This window comes from Alnus glutinosa, chromosome 1 (assembly GCF_958979055.1).
Source record: "Alnus glutinosa chromosome 1, dhAlnGlut1.1, whole genome shotgun sequence".
Lineage (NCBI taxonomy): Eukaryota > Viridiplantae > Streptophyta > Magnoliopsida > Fagales > Betulaceae > Alnus > Alnus glutinosa.
Genome location: NC_084886.1, coordinates 42,155,394 through 42,181,722, shown reverse-complemented (window position 1 = coordinate 42,181,722; position 26,329 = coordinate 42,155,394). Strand labels below are relative to the sequence as shown.

Sequence of the window (26,329 nt, the reverse complement as noted above, 5' to 3'; positions counted from 1 at the left end):
CAGAGGTTTTTTGAGAGGTTTACAAGCTTTCAGAAAGAAGCCATCAGCCTTTTAGCCTTTCTATCTTTTAGCCTTTGAATCCTTTTGTATTAGTACTATCAGTACTATTCCCTTCCCCTTCCTTGTATCTTATCTTGCCTCGCATCAAGGCTTTGTATCATCTCAACTCTTTGAATCAATAATATCAAGTATGTTCATTACTCTGTCTTTCTCTACACTATATGATTCTCCTTTGTATTATGTTTTTGAATTATTTTGCTAAATTATTTTAAATCATTATCTTCCATCATCTTCTTCCATTACTTTCATAATACTCATTATCCTCATTATTATACTGTCTTTCTCTTAATATATATATATATATTATATGCCAATCATATTTATGCTTGTGATTACATAGAATAATCACACAGAAAATTCCAAGTAAAATATCAATGGGAAAAACAAATACATATTTTTGGTAGTGGCCACCCAGTTTTTTTTCCTATTTTTTTTTAAAAAAATAATATTAAGGAGGCATATGGGACACGTGATAGGTTATGAATCTTATGATTTGTTTGAAGTGTCTATCTGTTAAAATTTTGGATAGAAAATTGACAGAAGTACCATATTAGTATTTGGGGTCAAGACAAGAACTAATTACGCCACTTTTTGAAATTGATGAGTCCGTTTGATAAAAATTCTTATCACATATATTAAAAAAGTAATTAAACGATGTTTTTTTTTTTTGGTAAAAAAAATTATAAGGATCTATTTATTTTATTGAAAAAAATTTAGAGTATTTTTATCTTTTTGCATGAAAAAAGGTACATTATAAATTTTCGATAGTATGGATATTGTGTACTTTTCTGTACTTTTTTCAAAGGACATAAAGGAAATAAGAGATTTGTGTCCTTTCACGTAAAGGAAAAAAGTGGGGTCTCAAATGGATAAAATTAGCCGGAAATTAATTCCTACACATTAATATAATGAGTAATGATTCACTATCACCTAAATGTACAACTTTTCACCACCTTGTCTATGTGACAAGGTGGTCCCCCACCTTAATTTATTTTTAAAAAATAAAAAAACTCAAAAAGTAGTGGGGGACCACCTTGCCACATAGGTAAGGTGGTGAAAAGTTGTATATTTGGGTGGCATTGAATCATTATTCTTAATATAATAAAGTGATCATTATTTTTAAAGCATGTGATAAGTATGGTGTTCTTTTTATTAATACTATTAAAATAGATATATGCTATACATTATTTTTTGATGTTCTTTTATCATTATTTGTTGACGTGACATTGTCAATCCACTTTTAAATCAATCTTCATTAAAAGATAAATAAAAAATATAATGATAAATTGACAATGTCACATTAGCGAAAAAAGATGAAAAAATGATAAGATAATACAAAGTAGCATTTATCATTATATGTGCTTCTTACATACTAAGGGACATATATTACTTTAGAGATATGATATACATCTTCCTTCCATTGTCCCTTATTTTAAAATCATCATTGAATATGTGGATCCATGTATGAGATAATACGCGCGCACTCCACAAATTTAATGATCTTTTAAAAAGTAAGAAAAAAAAAGACAAGAAAAATAAATGAATTATTTATCGTCATGTTATTATATTGATTTATAAGAGTATTAGCAGCAGCTTCTCTAAATTCCATTCCATTCCTTTCCCTATATGTAAGGAAAACTCCTAAAAAATATTTGAATCATATTTTCTTGTTGTTTCTTAAACTAAGGAAACAACAAGGGAACCAAAAGTTGTATAATACATTTAGGGAAACAAAAGTAGTTCACTTAGTATTTCTTATTTGAAAAAATTGTACAATTAGTCCCTATGGTATCAAAATTAATTAAGAGACCATTGTGGTTGACTTAATTTACAAAACACTCCCTATAGTTGAATTTCGTTAATTTTTTTGATAGATTCCGTTAGGTACCACGCTAGCACCAATAAGATGGAAAAATGATTATCTCCAGTTCAAATGAATTGGAGGGGATCTAGTTAGTGTTTTTTTAGGGGCATAATTATATTTTTTACATTTTAAAGGACAATTATGCCGCTAAAAAAACACTAACTGGATCCCCTCCTATTCATTTGAACTGGAGAAAATCCAAATACAATAAAATGGCGACACATGTCAATTATATTAAAAAAGTATTAATATATTAAAAATATAAATAAATAATACTTAAAATATAAAAATAATACCCCCGACCACCTCTAGGGGTGGCCAAGCTATCCCCAAAGGGGTGGCTGCCCAACCGGCAGCCACCCATTTTCTATTTTTATTTTTTAAAAATGATTTTTTAATTTTTTTATTATGATCGACATGTGTCGTCATTTTATTGACACTGACATGGTGTCTAACAGAATATGTCAAAATTTTTAATGGAATTTAACTCTAGAGAGTGATTTATAAATTAAACCAACCGCATAAATTTTTGAATTAACTTTGATATCGAATGAAGCAATTTGTAATTTAGGCCAATCACATGGACCAATGATGTAATTTTTCTTTATTTTAATATAAAAAACTCTATTTTCTCTCTCATTCCTAGCATTTATTTAAAATTATATTTAAATAGTCTTTTTTTTTGTTTTTTTTATCTTTCTTTCTATTAATATTTAATTTAAATAATATTTAAATGATATAAAAAAATATAAGAGAAATTATTATGGAGTTCAACAAAATGGAAAAACAAAAAACAATTTAATTTTTTAAATTGAATTTTTTTTTAAACAAACTGCTGCTAGCCTGCTCGTGCTGTAAGAATTAGCTACGAATCTTGTAGCTAATCTGTGTGCGTCGCGGAGGCTGTCGAGAGTATAGAAAAGGGATCCCCGTCTCCTATAAAAGGGGAGGGCAGTCACGCCCCTCTCTGCACAAAGAACGACTCTTCTGTGGAGCAGTCACACCCCCCTCTGCACAAAAAAACGATAAAGAAGCTTCTGTAAACCAGGGAATCAGGTAACTCTCTCTCTCTCTCTCTCTCTCCCTCGTCACTCTCTATCTCTTGTCATTGTCTCTCTCGCTCTCTTTTAAAATTTTTCTAGATTCGCTTCAAGAATTGACGGGTAATGTTGGGTTGTCTTAATTTCGTTTTTGGTGAATACCCATAAGATTATAGCTCCCTTTGGCATGCCCATTGGTTATTATGGCTAATAATCGGTTGATTTGGGGATTTGAGGGTGAGAACCAAAATCCCCTGTATTTTGTGAATTTCTACCAGTTGTTGGTTGATGATTGAGTGAGTAATTGCATTTGATTTGTTTTACTTTTTAAATCTGCTGAACATGGTTGTCGAAGTGGTTTATGCGTTTGACAGCGAAGTGTTAATGGTAGAAAATTTCTTATGTAATGTGATAGAATGAAGTCTTAGCTCTGACTGACTTATTGCCTTAGTTTGTGAAACAATGTCTACGATCTATTCTTAGTTTAGTTCAAACTGCGTTTCACTTGGAAAGAGAAAACAAAATACCGTTTGGGAAGCATGAAATTATATATCTTTACTCAGTACTTGATAGGGTTGGATAATGGAGAGTACTTGATCCAACCTTGTCAGATAAAGGCCTGGCAAAACCAGTTGATGGTTGACTCTCCTTTTGTATATGAACATTTTTTCCCCTCTTTCTATCAATTTGCTGGAGTTTCTGTAAAAGAAAAGAACTCTTTTATTTTCTGTTGGAAATAATGTCCGGTTGATTTTTATTCATTTACGGTACTTCGAAAGTACATTCCACGATCTCCAGTAGCTTTCTGTTGGTTCCTCGTGTCTTTGTGATGGTGTTTTGTCAGCCTTGTGAATTTTCAAATTATTATATTTTATCATCTACATATCTTCTTGATTATCTAAAGCTGAACCCTGAAACAGGCCAGCAAGTCTTTCTTTTCTTCTTGTCTATCCATTATAAAATCTAAGTCTACAAGGCACAAGGTTCTCATTGGATATTCAAGCACTGTAAGACAGTATAGATATGCATTTCACTGAATCTTTGGGTCACATTTTCTCTTTCTATGTTGATAGAAATGGTGGAAATCACAATTATTTTTAGTAAATATTTTTGATTGGCATCCCAAAATCAGGTCATTGAATTGATAGATTAATATGATAATTAATTTTCATTTTGTTTGGGTAGTCTATGTCGACTAGTTTATTGTGTGGGCTGCAGTTATTTGGCTCTCTTATCATCGAAAGAAATCCTTTGTTACTAGGCTTATTCATTACATTTCCTCTTTCAGACTATTGAATTTGTTTAGACGATCATATACAAAGTCACATTTTGAGTCATGTAGCCTCTTTTCCTCTGAAGTTTCATTCTGTACAGTGATTTGTGAAAAAAAAGGGGGCAGTATGCTATGTAGGGTTTAATGTTAAATTACTTGCTGTTGGGTGATCCTTGTGCAAATTGGTTTGCTGTAGATGAGATCTAAGTGCATTTTATCCTTGTATACTTCCAGTGTACTAAGGGGAGTCTTACGCTTTTCTAATAAAATTGATCTCTTACCTATAAAAAAAAAAAGATCTAAGTGCATTTTACTGACCTTGTTCCGGACCTGTATTTGAACTTGCTTTTCATTCAGCATATTATATTGCTTGGCCTGTTTGTAGATACAATTTGAAATTATTTTTAAAAAGTAGTCTAAATGGTGCAAAACTTTAGAAACATGTTTGTGTGCTTGGTGTATAAAATGAGACTCTATGCATAGATAAGCCTAAAAATTGTATTTGTTTGTGGGCTATACAGTATACCCCAAGATATCATTTGGAATGCATTAGTGTGAAATGGCTGAGCATTTGTATGCAAAAATCATTAAATCCCAGGCTTGAGCCCTGAGGGCTCTTGATCTTTGTAGCGTTTTTCTTTTATGGAAATTTATTGTCCTGCCAAACGGACATATTAGTGAAGCTCTCAGTGTATAAGAGCATCTTCAACAATAGTAGCTAAATACCTAGTGAAAAAGTACATTTTCATTTTAGTTATTGCTTTTTCTATACACTCCAACAAATTCTCTATTCTATTTTATTTAAGTATTATTTTTCATAGTTTTTTTTTTAATTTTTTTTATTTAAATTGTTTTCTTAAAGAAGAGAAAGAAATAAAGAAGAAGAGAAAGAAAGAATCAATATTTTATCAATGTAGTGTGCTACAGTACTTATGGCTATTCACTATAGCACAAAATGTATTTTGGCTAGTCTGCTAGATTAGAAAATGGCTCATATTAAGTAAATATAGCTAATATGAGCAATTTGTCTAGTCTGTCGGAGATGCTCTAAGGTTCATTTTTTATGGTCAATTAATAAGAAAGGGGTCTTCAACCCAAACAGATACTTACATTTTATATTGATGTTTATGTCTGGGGTTTATACAAAGGGAAGGCCGCGTTCCTAATTCCTTTCAAGGAAATAAGTAATAAGAGCATTTGCATCCGGCACAACAAATTTATTTTCCATTTTAGTTAAAAAATCATTATTTTTAGCTACCAACTACCAACTTTTTCAAAGCACATATATCTCACTCTTTATTTTTGCTATCCACTTTCATTATTCCTTTTAAATATTTTTTTTTTCTCAAGGATTTCTTTATTCTCTGTAAGAAAAAAAATGGGAGGAGAAAGAGTGATATATATATATATATATATGTTTCACATTTGGCAAGTGAACAGAGCACTGTAAATGTTTTGCTTAAGTAGCTAGCCAGTTGTTGGTGGTTTTTTATCCAAATTTGCATTCCGACTAGCCAAAATAACCTTTATTTGCTCAGATGTTGGAATTCAAGAATCGACATAAGATGGGACAAGCTATTCAATCGTCGAAAGATGAATCCCATACCATATCTTGCCTAAGTTAGCAGTGCTTATAGATGCACAAACTAGCTTGATTATTGAGTATAGACGTACATGTGTACAAATTTTAAATCCCACATTAGAAAGATATGATAGATGTGAGGTGTTAATATATTATAATTTAACACCAACTCACATTCATAAGCTTTTTGGTCGATTGATATCTCAATATGTTATATTATAGTCTAATTGAAAGATCTCCTCAAGGCGTTCATCACACTTATACAAACTGTAGCATCATATCATCTAAAAACCAATATCTATAAACTAGTACAGTTTATATCAAGAAGGATACTAAATATATATATATAAAAAATCAACCATAATAGTACATTAGGGGATGCAATAAAGAAGCAAGAATCAACATATTTGGAAAAGAGATCTTTCTTTCTTCTAAGAATATATAATTACCATTGTAGAAGTAATTTCTTGCATAACCCTCACAAGTCACAACACTATACAAAAAGACATAGCAAAGTTTATAGGCTGTTCTTCCCACTCAACATATTTCATTTACAACAATCAATCATCGTGCTCTCTCTCTCTCTCTCTGGGCCTTAAGTGAACGCTTTAGGCCTACCAAATGGTTGGCGCACAATATGTTGTGGTGTTCTCGCACGGGAGTGAGTTAGAGTCGTGGAATGTGGATTTGGGCCAGATAGATAGTAAGCCAATTGGACACTACTTGTGTATTAGTTCAAACGAGCCATGCGGCAATTAAAAATGAAATGCACGTAAAAAATGGTCCAAGAATGGGAGGCTCTACGGGCTTATCTTAGACCTGATTAAATACCAAAATTTTACAGGGTTTGCGTAATAGTACTTCCGAGGACTCTCAGCTGCTGCTCGTCAACCATTCTCGTGGCCCGTTGCCGTCATAGCAGAGATAGAGAAAAAGGTATTACCTCTTGGAACTTGTTTTTTTTTTCTTGGTTGTAGTTTTCTTTTTCTTCAATTGGGTCATTTGAGACCATTATTAATTTGGGTATTTGTATCATTTCGTCTTTACTATAGATTTGCAACTGACAAAAACCCTATCTCTGAATCGCATTCCCAAAAGCCCCCGAGCGTTGCTTGCTTTGTGGATCAAATGGCGACCGAGGCACCAGACCAAAATGAAATCCCACTCGAGGCCGCCGTTCAATCGCTCTCGGTCTCCGACTCCCATGCTCATGAACTACCCTTGAGCTCTTCAAATTCAAGCAACCAGTTAGAATCTCTTGCAAAATTCGCTTGATTGACATTCTTGATTTGTATGGATACACACAGGAATCTAATTTTTTTGTTTTTTTTTTGGTGAATTTATCGATGCAGGATGAGTTTGGAGGAGAAGTACCAGATTGTGAGGAGCGTAGGAGAGGAGTGTATTCTTGAAGATGAGCTGCGAAATTTGCTAGCGAACAAGCCCGAACCGGTCTGCTACGACGGGTTCGAGCCCTCTGGTCGAATGCACATCGCTCAGGTACAACTACTTATTTGTATGTGAAAAGCTTTTTGAGTTATTATAATTTCCATTCATATACTCTATTTGCTATGTGTAAGCAAATGCATTCTTTACAATTTTGTATCATTTCCTGAATAATTTCCGGCTTATAGTGTTGTTAGTTATTAGCTAAATTTGGAAATTGGGTAATCCATTGTTTTGGTGTTTAGTGAATTCTTGTGGTGTGCTCTTTATTGGAATTTGTGGTTTCTTATGTGGAGAAATTTGTGCCATTCCTATGAGAAAGCATAAATTTGTATGTAGTCGGGGTATGTTGATAAGATACATAGTTAGATGGATAAATAGATAGATCTCGTCATTTTCCCTTTCTCCTCATTAAGCTCTCGCCTCTCTCCTCTTTTCTTTCTCGACTTTTCTTGTCTTTTTCACCCCAGCGGTGGCGCATCCTGCTAGGGCTCCATTCCTCTTGCCGTTTTGAAGCTCAGATAGAGCGCGGAGTTGCTTGGGCAGTGGAGAGGCGTTCCTGTTCCACAACACTGTACACAGACTTACATTTCCTCCTCTCTTTTTTGGGTTCACAACCTGTTATAGGTTGTTCTCTAGAGGATGGCGTTGGAGAGACGTTTCTTCGTGGAGGCCAAAACTTTCCTCTTCTTGGTGGAGGAAGGCAAGTCTGTGTTGAGAATGGAGGAGAGAAGGAAAGGCTTCTTAGGGGTTGTGCTTTTGGGTTTGCATTGTACTGGGTTGTTGCTACGGTGAAGGAGGCTTTGTGGTCTCAGGGGGTCGAGGATTTTGTCAAATCCTTCCGGGAAGAATCGAAGGCTTGGATTGTTCGGAAAGGTTGTAATAAGGATGGCCGATTCTTGGAGCTGGCAGTCTATGCAGTGGGTGGCCGGAGAGGGTTCATCAACTCCCGGAAGGACGAGGAGGGCGGGGATGGTACAAAGTGATTGATGAGCTGGACAAAGTGATGGTTTTCCTGGAAACCACGTCTGGGTCTTCTCCTGATGGTGTCGTCTCCGGTGGTGAAGAAGGATGGGAAGGAAGGTGGGGCTTGGCCCCTTGTGGGTGGCGCTCTACCTTCGTTCGCGGAGGTGGTGAGGTCAGAGGTTAAGCTACGAACTCCATTGATTGAGAGGAGTGGCCTTGATTTTCTCCCGGCAGTGAGACCAGCAGTCTCGGAGGAGGTGAGAAGGATTCCGTTGGACTGCTCTGTGATGGAGAAGGATCCGTTGGGTAAAGATTTGCTGTTGAATCTGCAGAGCAAGCGGCATCCAGCACGTTTTCTCTCTGCCCAAGGCACTCCAGGTTCAGCACGTCTTCTCACTTGGCCTCATTTGAATGTGTGGACGTGGAACATTTTAGTGAAGGTGTTGAGTCGGGTTGTTGGGTCATCCGTGTGCTTTTGGGCTGGCTCTTAAACCCACTTCTAGTGTTAAAGGGTTTCGCCTGGGTCGGGTTTTGACGAAGCCCAAAGCTAAGAAGCGGACTGAGGTTACGGGTCAAGGACGCCCTGTGGATCCTGAAGCGGATTTTGAGTTCTCTTTGGGTTTTGGGTCTTCTTCGGGTCTTCAACGGCCGGAGGTGATGTCTGCGGTTGACATCGATGGCGGGTTATCGTCTTCAACCAGTTCTGAGAGGTCTTAAAGTGCTAAAGAGTTTCCTTCCGAAGGCGCCGGCCCTTGCTTGAACGTGTCGTTGGCCGCTGATCTCTCTGTTTTTGAGGGACTTGCAAAACAGGCGGTAGAAGATGCACATTTGATGCTGGTAGGGTCTGGGCCGGTTTCTTCTGCTCTGGAGTCTTCTATGTGCGCCTCCTATTCCGTGCAAGCCTCGACGCTTCCAGGTATGTCATTGCCGGCGATCTCTAGTCTTGGTTCGGCCCTTTCTAGGTACCCTTCCTTTGCCTCTGCTTTGTCTCTAGTAGCAGTTGGATGCTCGGATGTCGACTCTCCTTCTGCCGAGTTGGCTGTGTCGGAGGTCGCGGTTTCATGGGAGCTCGAGAATCCGGCAGTCTCACGGCTTGACTTTCCCCCCTGCTGACTCCGGCGATTTTGTCTTCGGTGTCTCTGGTTGATTCTCATAGGTTTGAGGGGCCCTCTTCGGCACCGGTTAACACTGTTGTTGGGTTTGCTTTTCCTTTTCACAATAGATTTAGTGATGCTTGCTTGACCCCTCAGCTCTGTCCCGAGGGGTCTTCTCAGCCCTTCTTCGCCCCTTTCTCAAGGGTGGCTGAGTTGGGAGAGAGGCTCGGCAGTATCTAAGCCTTTTCAAAGGTACTATCGGAAGGCTAGGGAAAGCAGATCTGGACCAATTGGATGAGAAATTAGATGCTGAGTCTATGGCAGCTTTGAGGTTGCCTGTCAGTTTTTCAGCCAAGGATGCAGCGGCAAAGCTTCTAGAGATGAACCCTGCAGGAGGGGTAGATTCCATGAAGGGTTTCGTTAAGCCTCCTTCTTTGAATGGCTTCCTTCGGCGGGGGTTTTTCAATCTGAGCCCGGCTGTGAAAGCTTCAACTTATATCTCGCTTTTAGAGATGGGTGTGTGGTAGGGATTCCCTCCCCCTTGGGTGGTTGCGTCACTCCTTTTGTTGGAAAGGGTGATGATTCCAGGGTGAACGGGTTGTCTTAATCTCAGAAGTGGCCAGTAGGTTTTGGTTCGTCTGGAGAGGTGATTGTGTGGGAGCAGGGTGATGAGATCTGGGATGGGGAGGATGAAAATTCCCCTTACCCTTTGGGTGTTCTTCCTCCCAACATGGCTTTGGATTGGGATTTGGATTGTGTTGAGGACGAGTTGTCCTTGGCGATTATGGATGCCTTTGAAGAGGACTTTCTTCGGAAAGTTCAGGTTGCACGGCCGAAGACCAAAGGTAGGAGGGAGATTTTGAATTTGGCAAGCACCATTAATTATGGTGATGCAAGTGCGTCCTCTCAGCATAGGAAAGACAAGGCTCACATGTTGTAGGAGGGCTCTCGTGTTGTAGAATGGTGTGCTTCTTGAGGGTTTTTGGTTTTTGAGGGTTTGTTGGGTTTATTTCTTTTTGTAGGCTGTTTCGTTTTTCGCTTTCTAGTTAGGTGCTCTCTCTTGTATACTTCCAGTGTACTTAGGGGCGCCTTACGCTTTTAATAAGACAAGCTTATTACTTATAAAAAAAAAAAAGATAGATCACGTGTTTTGTTTGTAACTGTTGTGAGGATTATGGTATAAATACATGGCCAAACTTTGAATTTTGACTTTTTCATTATAATAAATAAATCTAAAGAAGATAGAGTGTGCCATGTATTGAAACCCACTTTTTGGGTTTACATTTCTTTCTGAATTTTTTGTTTTATCATATTTTTTATGATTGAATTATCAAGGTGGGATCATTGTTTGGAAGGGCTCTTGGAATCTTGGGTGTGTGGAGCATGTATTATTTGCCATGTGGTTTGTATTCTGAGCTCCGAAATGGGTTGTTTTCTAACTACTTGTACAGGGAGTTATGAAGGCAATAAGTGTGAACAAGCTGACATCTGCTGGTTGCAGAGTGAAAATCTGGATTGCTGATTGGTTTGCCCAGCTAAACAATAAGATGGGAGGTGATTTGAAGAAAATTGAGACTGTTGGGCGCTACATGATTGAGATTTGGAAAGCTGTTGGGATGGATGTAGGAGGAAAAGTTGAATTTTTGTGGTCGTCAAAGGAGATTAATTCAAGAGCATATGAGTATTGGCCTCTTGTTATGGATATAGCTCGAAGGAATAAGCTCCCAAGGATAATCAGGTCAAGAATTATATGATTTTTTTCAATGCATTGGCCATATGGTCCTTTTTGACTTAGATTTTGATGTTTGTTATTACAGGTGTAGTCAAATTATGGGTCGAAGTGAGCAGGATGAGTTGACTGCAGCCCAAATACTCTACCCATGCATGCAGTGTGCTGATATATTTTTCCTGAAGGTGCTGGCCTTTTGCTTTTAGTTTGTGCATAGACTGTTTTGTTGTACTGGTTGGCTTGTGTTGAGACCATACCATGCACTTTTTCATTTGCTTGAATATTGCTCAGTGTTTCACAAAGGTCTTTTGCTGCTATAACATAATATATGCAATATGCAGTGGATTTGCTCCTAGCATGTTGAGATGTCTTTATAAGTTCGCATATGTCAATGTTTAAGTAGTGAAAATCTTAAGGGTGGCCATGAAAATACTTATTTGGGTACTGATTTGTCTTTATTATCACACTATTATCGTGTAATAATTTGAAGGGTTATAGGCAGAGGCAACGCTGTATCTTTATTATACACAGGTCAAAATACGACAATTTCTGTTTGTAATGTCTACTAATCACATTTCAATCTCAATTAGGTAGACTGTCATTTCAGTCAAGGGTATAGGAAAGACTAAACTGATCTGATATCGTATTTTCTGAGCCTTGTTCAGATAGGGAACCCCATATTTGTGGAGAGAGTGGGGATCAACGCTAGTATGAATCTGATTCATTAACCCATTATACCTAGTGGTCACATATTTTACCCAAGCTTCATCTGCTCAGTAGTGGCTCAGTTCATCCTCACACACCTATTTCAGTTTCCGAATGGAAGTTGTAATAATCATTACATGGTTATGCCATCCACTTATAAACTTATGACTTAATTTGAAGTTTAACTGATTTTTTATTTATGCAAGTACTAACAAATTAATATTTTGTTATTTGGTTCTAAGATTGTTTTCTCCCTTGTGATGTCGTAGAAAGTTAGTTTCATATTGAGAAGATGAATTGCCTACATTGAGTAGGTGGATTATAAAGGTGCTCATGGGTGTAAGTCCCACATTGATTCCTTACTAAGTGAGACCGACCTTTATAAGTGATTTTAGGGAGTTTCAATTGCAACTTAATTAATCATTTTGAAGTAATAATGTAGATTTGGCTAGCGTTTTTCTTGAATCGTTACAAATGGTATCAAATAACCTAGTAACATTATGTGGTGTTTAGGCACTCCATGACGTGGGCCTTGACGAAAATGTCAGAGATTTGAGTGGGAGAGATTGCCCAAAAAAGTTGGTTCCAATGTCCCATATTGGGAAGATGAATTGCCTACATTGAGTGGGTGAATTATAAAGGTTCTTATGGGTGTTGAGTTACACATTAGTTCTTTACTAGGTGAGATTGAGCTTTCTATTAAGAGCTCCAATTGCAACTTGACTAATCATTTTGAAGTAATAGCGCGTATGTGGCTAGCAATTTCCCTTGGTCATTATATACTTTGAATTATTGTAGTATTGTCTTTTGAACAGTGTGCATATAATTGTCAATATAAATATTTAATGCATATTTGGAATTGAATTAGGGGGGAAAAAAAGAAAATCCTGTGTTGATTATGTGGGAATGTTATTTATTTATATTTTTTTCGTCAAAATAGGCGGACATTTGCCAACTAGGAATGGATCAGCGTAAAGTGAATGTACTTGCAAGAGAGTACTGTGATGACATCAAGAGGAAGAACAAGCCCATTATTTTGTCACACCGTATCTTCCTAATTTCTTGAACTATTTCTATCTTTATTATTCTATCTATAATGTTTTATGTGTATAGTTGTGTGGTGTTTATTAGTTTCGCTTAATGGTGATTTACAGACATGTTACCCGGTTTACAGCAAGGGCAGGAGAAAATGTCAAAAAGTGATCCATCGTCCTCAATTTTTATGGAAGATGATGAGGTAGGGTGATAGTAAAGTGGTATTAACTTGCAATTTAGGCTGTTGCATTGCTTCTATCAGTTGCACATAGAATACAGGTATAATGTTGTATCACACGAGGGTTTTAACCTTACATTTATTTTCCTGAATGTCATAGGCTGAAGTGAATTTGAAGATAAAGAAAGCTTACTGTCCTCCAAAGATTGCAGAGGGGAATCCTTGCTTGGAGTATGTTAAGTATCTCATTTTACCTTGGTTTAAGGAGTTCATAGTTGAACGCAGTGCAGAGAATGGTGGTTATAAGTAAGTTTTTCAGATCTTATGACTACAACTTTAGTTGTTTAATTTAATTAATCCTGGGACTTCTGCTTTTTCACGGAATTTAATCCTCACATCCTATTGAAAATGCTTTTTCCTTAATGTAGTACATTTCTCTTGAGTTATTTTCCAGAGCCAACTTTAATCTAGAACATAATTCATGATTGTTTTCTTTCTATGCATGATGCCCTTTATCCACAGAACCTTCACAAGCTTTGAAGAATTGATTGCTGACTATGAAAGTGGGGAGCTACACCCAGCTGACCTTAAACCGGCTATATCAAAGGCATTGAATAAGATACTGGAGGTAACATTTTTCCATTTGTATTTAATTAACGCTTCCTTGGTAAACTAATGGCGCTGCTTGACTAATGTTAGATAAATGATATTAGATTTCTTCAAGCAATAACTATCTTGTAGTTATGCTTGAAGTGCAGGTAACCTTAATTTGATCGGCCCAGTTAATCAAATACTTTTTGTTGCAAGTTCTAAGAACTGCAAAAACTGGGTACTGTGACATTTGCTGAATTTCCCCTTGTAAAATGTACATCCAGTAGTTGACTTGGCTCAGTTTTGTAGAACTTGGGTTGCGTCCTTTGTGCTGTCTATACTCTTAAAAAAAAAGTTCTGTAGTATTTCTAAATTGAATTATGCTTGTCTCACATTTATGTCCATATTTTGTTTGGTGCACCTGCCCCGCCCAGGGGCAGGGGGGTGGGAGCTGATGGCAATAATGTCATTGTTTAACCTAATTTCTTTAAGGGGATAGTGAACTGATCCATTGGTACAATTGCAACTTCTGCTCAAGAGAGCCCTCAAATCATCAACTTTGTTATTTCTGCGGACTAATTTTTCTGTTGTGTCTATTTGCAGCCAGTAAGAGAACACTTTAAGAAGGACAGTAATGCAAAAGATCTATTGAAAAGGGTTAAGGTATGCTCATTTAACTTATAATTATTATTTTTTTTAAAAAAAAATATTTTTTGCATGTTACATTTTTATTGCAATTATCATATATCTCGTTTGGCTTTAAATAATGAAATATTTTGGTGTCTGGTTTTGTAGGCTTACAGAATCACAAGGTGATGCTGACTAGAGCCTTCGACATTTTGCTCCTTACAAATTGGCGGATGAAAGGTCTGATGTCTGGGAATTGGTTTGAGCCATTGCACTCAACTAAAACAGTTATAATGATATACTGCAATTTTAGTCCAATTCTCTTCTTTCAGATAGAAGCTGATCTTTTTACTGAATTATGTTCCAGATCTAGTGAATAAGAGCAATACAAATCCTAGGTTTGAGGGTCGTAAAAACAGTTTTGTTTTATATGCTAATATCAAATACTTTGTTCAATTGGTTGAATTCCAAATTTCCAATGGAGTTCCCGCGAGCATTGTTTTGGGTTTAGGAATTTCATGATAAATGTTGAATTTCGTGATTTGGCAGCAAATGGCATCTGATTCGAGCGCCTGCCCCAAGCCTCTTTGTCGGGCTGCTCGAATCGGATGCAATTAAGGCAGCAAATTACCCCCCAATTTCAATAGCCCACTGAACCACATTGAAGCAGGTTTATCTTTTCTTTTGAATGGCCTTACTTCTGCAAGCAATAGTGAAGACATCCCAGGTGCAGGTCTTGAAAACTATGAGCAATTATGCTCATGTGAGTCCAAGTCCAAGTCTATGCCACCAAAGCTTCGATGGCTCCCCTAATTGGGAGCTCGGCCTCAATTGACCCATAGTTTGGGTAACCCCTGCTCGAAGCACCTTTGTAATGCAGTTGAAGAGCATGTCTAATTTTCATTAGCCTTGTTTGCAGAACAGTCTGAGTTGGTCAATCAATAATCACGAAGTATGATACAAGAGAAGGGAAAAAGAAAAAAGAAATCACCTTCAGGATATAAATTTATGGAGAGTATGGTTGGACAATGTTAAGGGTCTAATAATTGATTTCAAAGCTTTAGGACGGTTAGATATTGGTTTGGTTAAACCCTTAATATTTAAGATCTTGACATTCCACCGCACTTCTTAATCTGACATGTGCTTAGCAAACTCAAATGCACCAGTGTCAGAAATAGAGATTTTTGAGTTTAAATTTGAACTCCTAATTTTTGAAGACATTGAAAATAAACTTCAGCAACTTTCGCGCCTTAGCGAGAAATAAAAGATAGCATATTTAACTATGCCTTATTAGTATTAGCAAGTACATTTTTGATGCAGTCAGTGATTCTCCCAAGAGGCTACAATTACCGCGAGCAAACGTGTTAATGACAAAGAATGCATTTTTGCTATTGTACTAGTACTTGGATCTTTGAAGTTGGGGTTCTGAAGTTTCTTGCATTTCTTCTTGTTGACTTGGATGAAGCTCTTCTGGTTTCTTGCATTTCTTCTTGTTGACTTGGATGAAGCTCTTTGGAGTTTCTTGATGTACACCTATTTTCCAAGTGGTCAAGGGGATAATTTACTAGCATGCTTACCGCGGAGCGGAAGTAAGTACTTCCATGACGACCCACTCTTTCGGTACTAATCTGATGGTAACCATTTTTTCTTTTGATGGCTCTGTTCCCCTATCAGTATAATTTCAAGACATTTTAATCTAATTTATAAGTCACATAACCATTGATCCAAAAACCCTAAGACTGTTGAGATATTAATTTAGTTAAACCCTTAACCCTTAAGGTTGTAACAAGCAATGAGCAATTTGTCCATAAAATCCTCTATATTTTAAATTCTAAGAATAATTGAATCGAATTGAAATGAAACGAAGAAAATAGTGACACATGGTTAATTATTCTGTTTCATTTGTTAAATAGTCATTCCAATATTGTTTTAAAGTTAGGTAGCTTCCTTGGAATCTTAACTCGACACATGTTTATGTCAACCGGAAGAAGCAAAATTAGCACAAACCCAAAAGTCTAGACAAAAATAAAGAGATTATAAACAAGTTTAATTAGGACAAGTGTCCTCTTGGAACCAGCACTTGCTTCAACTGCAGTTAATTACACCCTGCCGATAATATATATATATATATATTTTTTTTTTAACTCAAATTGCACTGCTGAAGACTTTCATGTGCCCAATGTGCTTGTTAATTGCATTGTTGTGACTCTATGTAGTGCGTCCCTACTCCATTGGATTTGGTAAAATATTTCTTTTGGCAGTCAAGTTTCATTTACTTCAAAAGTCAAAAAGAGATAGATTTTGAAGATTGAATCATTTTCACATTTAAACCACCTAAATATTAAAATATCCCTTTACACCTTATTTCATTGTATTAGACTTTCTGTTTGGTAAAAGAAAATACTTGAAGTATCAAAGAATGGCACTTTGCCTTCCCCTATCAATGTATATCATTAGATAAATCAAAGATACATTCTTAAGTTTGGACTGATGAGATCCTGCTATTTGTCTGTTCTATTTAGAATTAAAATGGGCATTATTGAAGAATGGCTTATAATGCCTTTCTCTGCCTCCAAGGACACAATTTGAACCGTAAATTCTTTGAACGCAGCCTTGGAATTGCCAATTTTATGATGTGTATATTACAAATATCTGATTCTTCCATGGAGTATACAGATTAAAAGAAATTGCCTAGTTGTAGTAAAAGAATTAAGTTATATGGTCTTTTTGGTTCAAACCATAAACTACAGTTGTTCATCTATACTTTTCATCACCATAGAAACTAACAATCCCATGGCTTTTTAAACTTAAACAAGGCTAATAGAAACAACTCAAAATAACTGTTAAAAGTACATACCGCCTTTACAAGATAAACAATCACAAAAAAAAAAAAAAAAAAAAAAAAAAAAGAAAAAAAAAAGAAAAAAGAAAAAAAGAAAAGAAAGCTTTAAAGCTTTGATAGCAATGGAAGAACAAACAAGGCCCGGCCACAGTGCAAATGAAGACAGGGTAAAGACAGTTCAGATAAAGGAAAATTATGTGTAAGAGCAAAAGCTTCTGATCACTCTCTCATGTCATCACCTTCATCTTCCTCTTCGCTTAGACCGAGATCAGCAAGCAACTCTTCTAGTGGAACAGAAGGTAAATCATCTCCGTCGGTCACAGATGCCATCTCTGACGGCTGGTATTCTCTATTACGGTACAATGATATATTGAATCTCATATCAGGGTTCTCCTCCAGATCTTTCAAGAACTGTTCATACTCAGAATGAATCTTCTCTGGATCACCTCTAGCTCTATCATCAACTTCCATGTCAAGGGATTTAAGCTTCCAGGCACGAGGCTTCCCCCGCTTCTTCTGGCGCTTCTCTTCATAGCTCTTCCTTATCAAAATTGCATCTGGGAGGATCAGACCCTTGTGCTTCTCTAGTTCACTGTCATTACTGTTAGCCCCATATAAGTCATAGCCAAGAGCATAATCACCAGGGTTCAAAAGATGGCCTAGATGCGTTCTTATGGAGAAAATTGTATCATTTTTCCCGAAATCCGAAACACGGGCCACTTGTGCATCCGCTAAAGCATACTTGGAGCCACCAACATTAACTTCAGAAGAAACACTCTCAACATCTAACACTATATACTCCACTAACTGCCTGCTAGTGAGTAGAGACTTGAATGACGCCCTCCAATATTGATCAGCATCCAAGAAACAAATCCTTAAGGTGAACGGATCCAACAAAGCAATGCTGCTGGTCACTTTAGTGCAAATCACAAGAGGCCCTAGATTTCCCATACTAGCAGCGACTTTCGGAGGCAAACAGATCAAATCCTCACGGCATATTGGGCAGATTTCGACTGAGAAAGTGTACTTGTAATTATAGTTATTACTCTTACTATCATGGGAAACAAGCTGTTTGTCATGACGACTCCTCACTGGAGCAACCTTACCAATGAACTCCCCAAATTTCACACCATGACTCCGGTTTGAGAAAAAGAAGTCAATCCCTTGATCCATCTGCTTAATCTTTATGGCAGTGGCAGCAGCACCGTGCTTCAGAATCAGCTGCTCCAAATAAAAGAAAGTGCGCCTGTGAGAAACATGCTGGCGCAGTTGCACGGCTGCAACCCACTGGTCTGGATTGGCCTGAACCCTCGAACAGGATTCACACATATGTTCTTGCTGAACAAACTCGACCACATACGATTGTTCAAGTATTGCTCCATTAAGAACCTCTTTCTGAATTTTCAATTTGACCTTGATCCTTTTGGAATGGGGTTCCGTCCAAATGAACTCTGCATGCACCAATCTTACTTTATTCAAATTCTTCAGCCTCTTCACGCAGAAAGTCAAAAGCTCCTTCGATTCCAATTGTGCTTTGACCCAAGTCCTCGGCGGCTGCAAGTAGGTGTCACACTCAGGGCAATGAACTATGATCACATTCTTCTGCAGACCTTCTGTGATGTCAACTTCGGAGCGCAAACACTTGACACACATATTGGCAGAATTTGGTGCCATTGGAATACCACATTTGCAACACAAAACACTGCCGATCGTTTGGGGAACCATAAACATACCTGCTTCTTCAGCCATGGCTGAAATTTGTAACACAAAGATTTATTAACAAAAGAATAGGTAAGTTAAATTTGAGGGAAAAAAGAACCAAAATAAAATATCTTTACCAATCAGTTATGGCTCCACAAATTTCCATTGTTACAATCATACATTGCATAATAACACAATCTTAAAAACACATCACAAAACATCAACTAGAACATATACAATTGAATCTCCTATATGGCTAATTTAAACGGAAATAATATACCATAGATGACAATAAAAAGCACAAAAAAGAAAAATGAAAAAGAAAGAACAATTGCAAAACTCCATTGATGATGGAATAAAATTTCAGTACTTAAACTAACCCTTAAACCAATTTGGGTTCGCTGCCGTTTTTAAATGGCCAAAGTGCAGCCGGATGTGATATTCTTCAACAGATAAAATATTGAAAATGTCCCAATATTCAAACATTTGGTTGGTTTTTGGACGCATCCATTTCTCATTAAAAGGCAGCATGTTTAACTACGGTATGATAAGAGGACTAGAAGTAAATATGCGTGTACACACACACTCTCATAGTTATATCTAAGGATTAAACTGAAAGTTTATCATAATTTCTAACTAAAAACTTTAGACACCCAAACTGACAGGGAACCCCAAAACTTCAGACATCCAAACCTATTTGAACCTTAGACCTGATGGGAATGCCACCAAGTCCAAGGCCTTCACCACTTGAGCCAACCCCTTGGGATTAGACACCCAAACCTATTAAAAGATGAGGATGATTATATCACTTTTTATCTCTAGATCTTATTAAAGAACGAAAAGAAAAACATTTCATAATGACCCAAATGTTGAGACACACAACTGGGAAACATAAGATCTGAGGCTTGAGTTTCAGATTCACTAAATGAATGGGTTATATGGGCAATGTCCTACATCTTGGATTCACTAGAACATTATAAAAATAAAACGGACAGTAGGTTTGATTACAAATCATCTTGTAATACCACATCAACAATCATTTGTCTCAAATTTAAGCGAATGGGAGTGAGCTTCAACTATATTGAATAAAGTTAACTTTTGTTTCTCCTACTATATAGGAGTTTTATCTGACTGTGATATCTCTCCTTATTTTTGTCAGTCAATATGCAGTAGAATATTATGTTGGGGATTAGAAGAAAGACCCCAAGGTAACTTTCCCTAAAGAATTTGAAACACAGAAAAAATTGCCACAACCCAATAGGAAGGTAACAGTAATCATTGTATTTCATTGAGAGGGGGACTAAAGAGATCTAATTTGAGAGGAGAAGAGAAATAATACTTTGTAAGTTAGTAATGGAGTGGTGCTGTTTATGCAAGAAGAGTGGGGAGTCTATAGATCACTTGTTGCTTCATTGCGAGGTCACCCAGGCTCTTTGGAGCTACATTCTTATTTTATTTGGGGTTGAGTGGGTTATGCCACGAACGGTGTTGGAGTTGTTAAAGAGTTGGGGAGCGGCAATGGGGAGTGGTCAAGCTATAGAGGCTTGGCGTTTAGCTCCTTTGTGCTTGCTTTGGTGTATTTGGAGGGAGCGGAATGCTCGTCTGTTTGAAGATGTAGAGACATCTATGGTGGAGTTTCGGAAGCGGCTGATCGATACTTTATATTTTTGGATAGCGCCACACCATAGTTTGAGTGTATTTACTTATGTAGATTTCTTAAATTTATTTTCTGTTCGACCCTGTTAGGGGCTCTCTTGTATACTTCCCGTGTATAAGGGTTGCGCCCCTCTGCGCTTTTTAATAAATTGCTATTACTTATCAAAAAAAAAAAAAAAACTTTGTGAGTAGCTAAGTTGACCTCTAACTTGGCCCAACTCCCCTTTCATAATTCAATCAAGCGATCTAAAAGATATAATATTTCTCTGAAGATTAAACTCAACTAAGTAGAGCATTACGAAACCCATCTTTCTCTTTTTCCATGTGGAACAATAACTTAGGGATTAGTATGACAAAAATATGTGCCTAGGCAATAAAACACTATCCTTTAATAGGACACAAAATAGACTTTGCAACCCATTTTTTAAGGGAAAAATATTGTAGAGGTTCATGGGGTTTACCATTTTATCAAGTCACCACAGGGTTTAAAATTTTTCAAATCACTCCTTATAGGCACAACATGCAAGACACAAACCAAAACGTTTCCCTCCAAACAGTCATAGACTCCAATAGTGAGTGAGCCCCAGTTTTCTCAAGTTCCCTTCTTTTTTTCTTTTCTTTTTTCTTTTCTTCTCTTATTTTGACTTTAAAATCACTTGCATATAACCCACGCTAAGCAAATATTATAACTTAATTTCAAAAAAAATTTCGACAAAACATCTTGGGAAAGAATTGTAGAAAATAGGAATACTAATAATAAAAAAGAAAAGGAGGGAAAGGAAGGTGTAAGATGAAAATAGCAATCAATCACAATTTTTTTAAAAAAACAGCATACCTTCAAGTTACAACTTTTAGTGATTTACATCTATGAAACATGAACCAAACCTAAACGCATCTCCATGGTACTTTCCAACATACCTAAAAAAAGGTGTGTCAAAATGAACAAAACATTTCAAGAGAAAAAACTAATTTAATGATTTGCTCAAGGACATTGAACATCAAATAACACCAAACTATCTAACACTGTTAGCAGAATTGTACATCATACCTTAACTGGTGTTGGAGGAAGAAAACATAAAACCAGATCAAGATTCCAATGAACATCTAAAACCAGATTAAGAATCCAAGTTGTGTGACAAACTCCAGTCACCCTGTTTACCAGTTATAAGTCTCATAATTCAGAACCAAAGGTTGGTTTGGTTCAAAATCTAGCAAACAACGAAGGGGAAGAAGTTTCTTTGTTGACCTTTCTACTGATCAGGTAAAATTCCATTGTCAAAATACCACAAGTCTGTTAACAAAACTCCTAGCCAAAGCTACACACACACACACACACACACACACACATTCTACTAATCAGGTTAAATTCTATGTCAAAATACCATAGGTCTGTTAACATAACTCCTAGCCCAAGCCACACACCCACACACACAAACCCATCAGAACCTGTTGGTTGCATCAAAAGAAAGAAAGAAAGAAAGAAAAAACACTAATAAAGAAAAAAGACTTAAGGAAGTTCTCCATCTTCTTCACCATAGCCACTATTTTAGATAAACACCTGATCTGTTTCTAATGTTTTTTCAAGGCATCACTATTAGACAACAGATGAACAATTACACTTGAAGGATGGCTTTTATCATTTCTACCTTCATAATCATGGCCATCAAAACTCTGCTAAACCCATAGACAACAAAAGTCCTGACTTCTAAATCAAGGCAGCCAACATAAGCACCATCACCAACATCAACATGCTCCCCCTTCCCTCCAACGCCTTCAATCACTCCAAAATATGGATTAGAAAATGACCAAGGCATGAGTACAATTATAAGACACAAAAATTAAGTTTGTAAGGAATTCAAACCATCTCTAATAGTTCATATAAGTATCAGCAAGCTCAAAATCCTATTTATCCCGACACCCCCATTGTCCACCACAATCACCTAATGCTTCTCCTGTGATTCAACAAACCACAATTCTTAGTGCCAAAGAATAACCCTGCATTTTTCTTATATTAAACTACTGGTTTAATAACTTGTTTTGCATATTAGGGATAAAAAACACCTGCATTATGAAAGAATGAGCAAGGCTCAAAACTTTTCAATTTCGAAGTTGGGTCTCTGTTTTGCTAGATATGCTTTATCAATTTCAAAGCTTTACTAACCGCAAATGTGTTTTCCTTGAGCATGTCCAGAAATGCTACCAATACCATAGTCAGTAGTGACAAACTTCTCGCACAAATTCTCTGAAACTAGAATCATGATTAGCACCCTCCGATTATTAAACATTTTTTTTTTGGTTTAGCTGTGAAGTTGATATCTTGGAATTTCAGAACATCTCAATTGCTATCGTATATATCATGTCTTAACACAAAGCTTTTCGAGGAGGCATCACAACCTTTCCTTGGACCTGTAACGCATTTGAGAACTGTTGTCAATCCACCAGTTCTGCTTGTCTGAGTTTGCACTTCAAAGAAAAGCATTGGCAATTTAAATTAAGTTTGGCAAGTTTGGAAGTTCTGTTACACAATTTGGTTGGATCGTGCATCCAATAGTGTACTGAAGCCTCAAGAGCCCAAACTCAACTCCACAGAGCCTCAACTAAAATATTTGGGATTGCGTGCACAAAATGTGTTTTGTAATTCCACTCCGTTTAGGATTATACCTTCTATGAAATCAGGACCATCATTTCTGAAAGCTGAAACATGTTATCCTTCTATTGAATTCTACTTGCACCCACAAGTCATAGCAATGTTCAACAAGAAAAACCCATCATATCATGAGCAAATCATTTTATGCAGTTGCTCCTTCTCCTCTGTCTTTGCTTGTGTATGATTGTTTCCATGTATTTAAAGCTTTAAAACACCTAATTGTTATGCATTCCTGATTTCTCATTTCTCCATTTAGGTGGATTTATGAGCAGTGGGTGGTTTTGATTGGCCTCCCTTTATTCTTGAAAGAGATAACATCGGGGTAGGGGTCCCTCAAAGGAGTCTTGGCTGGAAAATTTTACATGCATCGATGAGACAAAGAATGGTCATAGTCAAGCCAATTAGGATATAGGAATAGCTTCTCTTTCATTATTTTGGTTCCCTCCATTTCTCTCCCCTAAAATTTATAAGATCTTATCCATGATCAGTTCCACAAATCAAATCCAGGACCAGTTTTGATCCTTCTGCATATTCACAAGAAATTTGAATGTGGCTTGTAAGAGGAATGTAAGTGGGTAATTTCATGTGAAGGGCCCCCCTCCCCTTCAAACGGGTCCACATATCTTACATTCCTCGCGGATTCCTGCACCCCACTTGTGATATACTCTCTTTTGTTCCCTTGTTCAAGGACTGGTTCCTCCTGGTTCCCCTCCCAACCGCAGCCCCAAATTAAATAGACTACTCAATTATGCCACACACAATTAATCACATTACGATGATGGTGACAGTAACAGTAATAGTAATAACAACAAAAGGCATGCCACCCATAGAAAGGGGACACCTCCTTTTCCCCACTAAAATCCAACAAAACCACAATTTACCAACTTTTCCCACCTTATTGGCACTTAACTACCATCTCACTACCATCATAATCCCCTTGTCTTAGAATATACATATATGAAAAATACAAGACCTACAACTGCCTACAACTCTGTCACAACTTTCTAACACTTGTCAGCATGTAATTGGAGAGTGTTAAAATTTCGTTTAATGGCTGACGTTCCAATCACAGGCTAACACGTGTCAGCAAGTTGTAAAAAAGTTTTCTTGCAGTTTCCATGCTACCAAACTTTTACTGATCAAGTTGAAAAATAAGTCCCTTACCAGCGAAAGCTGACTCACTTTGGCCATTCTTTTCACCGTATCAATATGACAAAGAATTTCTATTCATCATCACGAGGCTCTCAAAAAGCATACAGCTAAAAGAAGAGTATAAGAAGAATCAGGGGGAAGCATATACGGAAAATCATATAAGTTAAAAGGAGTGATTTTAATAACTCCCCATGAGAAGTCTGTGGAGGATTCCTAAACTTGAGATACAAGAACTAAAGGACATACAGGACAAGAGTAAACATTTCAAGCAGGTTTTGGAGTTTTTGATAAGGGAATTCTTGGTGTAGCTTAATATTTGCAAATCAAAGCACTTCGAAATTCATTGTTTTAGCATATTTCTTGGTTTCAACCCATAAACTAAAAGGGTCAAGCACATGTTGGATTAGCATATCTCTTGTGACAACAAAATGAAATAAACTTAACTCAGTTGTAACTCCTCTATAGCAAAGACGACACAAATACCCAAATCAATAATGGTCTCAAATGACCCAGTTGAAGAGGAACAAGAGAACTACAACCAAGAAAAAAGAAAAGGTCAAACAAAGTTCAGGAGGTAGTAATACCTTCTTCTCTATCTCTGCTTTGACGGCGACTGGCCACGAGAATGCAGCTGAGACTAAGGGCTGAGCATGGGGGGGGGGGGGGGGGGGGGGGCGCGGGGATGGGGTTTTTTTGACCCCGCCCCACAGGGGAGCGGGTTCCCTTTGGGGAACCCGCAACCCGTGAAAAACATACTGAAACCGTGTGGGGCGGGGATAAATGGGGAGGGGATAAACGGGGCGGGGATCCCCGCGGGTTAATACAGAACCCATTACAAGGTTTGAGCTTTTCTTTATGAACATCTTCCAAGAAGACTGATAAATCAAACTGACATTCTAATAACCCAGGGTCCTAGACACTAACATACCAAACGCCAAAAGAATCAAATTACATGAACCCCTTTTGGCCAAAAGTTCAGGAAAAAAAAAAAAGGCAAACACCCACCAAACCGTTTCTCGACCAAAATGGGTTTCTTTATTATCAATATATAGAAAAAGATGAGCTTCAAAATGGAGGAGCAACCAAGTTCACAGCATTAAGGGCATCGTCGAACAGGGGAAAAAAACCAAAATTTTAAACGGGAGAAATGGAGAATGGGAGATGTACCGATTGAGGGTGCGTCCGTGCGTGCGGGCCGGTGAGGCGAGTGGGGTGCTGCAGGCCGTGACGGTGAGGGCGTGACGTGAGGACCGGTGAGGCGAGTGGGGACCGTGGGGAGCTGTAGGGCCGCCGTGGGGTGCTGCAGGACCGCCGTGCGGCGCTTTGCTGCCGTGATAGGGAGTTAGGGGAAACTTAGGGTTAGAAGTTAGAACTGGACTGAAGGAGCCTAGAATAAGCACGTAGAGCCTCGGAGAACGTTCTTGGGCCATTTTAGATCCATTTGGAGGGCCTAAAGCGTTTGCGTGGCCTCCGCATGCAACCGCAATATATGGGTTCAAAAAACTAACACACAGATAGTGTCCAATTGGCTCGCTATCTATTGGCCCAAATGCACTCCACTACTCAAACGCACCAATTGGGTCCAATTTGGTATGCCTAAAGCTTTCGCTCAAGGTAAACGTTTCCCCAATCCTTGCAAGAAGAAGTCTATAGGTGAAAAAAAAAAAAAAAAAAAAACCCGAAATAATCAATCTCATTAAAAAATAGAAAGCACAATAATTGACTGTTGTAAATAATATATGTTGAGTGCTAAGAACACCCTATATACTTTTTTTTTTTTAATAAAGATATTGCATTTTTATTTCTCAATTAAAAAATTAAAGCAGATTGTTCTAACAAAACAACATCACAGATACATCCAATAATTTATTTCATCCAAACTTGATCTATGATATGTTTAACAACAAACTTTGCAGTAGGTTCCCTTTCTCTAGTGCTAGCCGTCAGGTTTCTCTTCAGATCGATCTTGGTTGAGGGGGGAGGGGGCGTTGCCCCCAACTCCCTACTCTTTGCTTTTTCCGTTTAATTACTTACTTTCTATTATGGTTTTGTTTTCGGCCCGGCACTGATCCGTGGGCTATTGGTTTTTCTTCTCTCTAGGTGGCTCTCTGAAAAATCAAGAGATGAATGTGTTTTCCTCT

General features: G+C 37.5%; 2 protein-coding genes across 6 annotated transcripts; one reads left to right on the top strand and one right to left on the bottom strand.

Moving 5' to 3' along the window:
- The first annotated feature begins 2,783 nt into the window (after nucleotides 1-2,783).
- Nucleotides 2,784-14,704, top strand: LOC133882212 (tyrosine--tRNA ligase 1, cytoplasmic-like). 2 transcript variants are annotated; one of them, XM_062321333.1, is made up of 12 exons: nucleotides 2,784-2,980; nucleotides 6,664-6,755; nucleotides 6,872-7,066; nucleotides 7,172-7,319; nucleotides 10,777-11,063; nucleotides 11,143-11,239; nucleotides 12,700-12,805; nucleotides 12,914-12,996; nucleotides 13,133-13,278; nucleotides 13,495-13,600; nucleotides 14,167-14,226; nucleotides 14,359-14,704. In XM_062321333.1, the coding sequence occupies exons 3-12, from the start codon at nucleotides 6,948-6,950 to the stop codon at nucleotides 14,377-14,379; spliced, it is 1,173 nt and encodes a 390-aa protein (XP_062177317.1). In that variant the 5' UTR covers nucleotides 2,784-2,980; nucleotides 6,664-6,755; nucleotides 6,872-6,947; the 3' UTR covers nucleotides 14,380-14,704. The 2 variants fall into 2 exon arrangements, with proteins under 2 accessions (XP_062177317.1, XP_062177324.1); XM_062321340.1 differs by having other exon boundaries at nucleotides 2,792-2,980; nucleotides 6,918-7,066.
- Nucleotides 14,705-16,947: 2,243 nt separating this feature from the next.
- On the bottom strand, nucleotides 16,948-25,585 carry LOC133882184 (uncharacterized). 4 transcript variants are annotated; one of them, XM_062321301.1, is made up of 2 exons: nucleotides 25,356-25,585; nucleotides 16,948-18,783 (listed from the first exon to the last, which is right to left on the bottom strand). In XM_062321301.1, the coding sequence occupies exon 2, from the start codon at nucleotides 18,779-18,781 to the stop codon at nucleotides 17,252-17,254; it is 1,530 nt and encodes a 509-aa protein (XP_062177285.1). In that variant the 5' UTR covers nucleotides 18,782-18,783; nucleotides 25,356-25,585; the 3' UTR covers nucleotides 16,948-17,251. The 4 variants fall into 4 exon arrangements, with proteins under 4 accessions (XP_062177285.1, XP_062177297.1, XP_062177305.1 ...); XM_062321313.1 differs by lacking the exon at nucleotides 25,356-25,585 and adding an exon at nucleotides 24,773-24,846; XM_062321321.1 differs by lacking the exon at nucleotides 25,356-25,585 and adding an exon at nucleotides 24,201-24,224.
- Nucleotides 25,586-26,329: the final 744 nt, after the last annotated feature.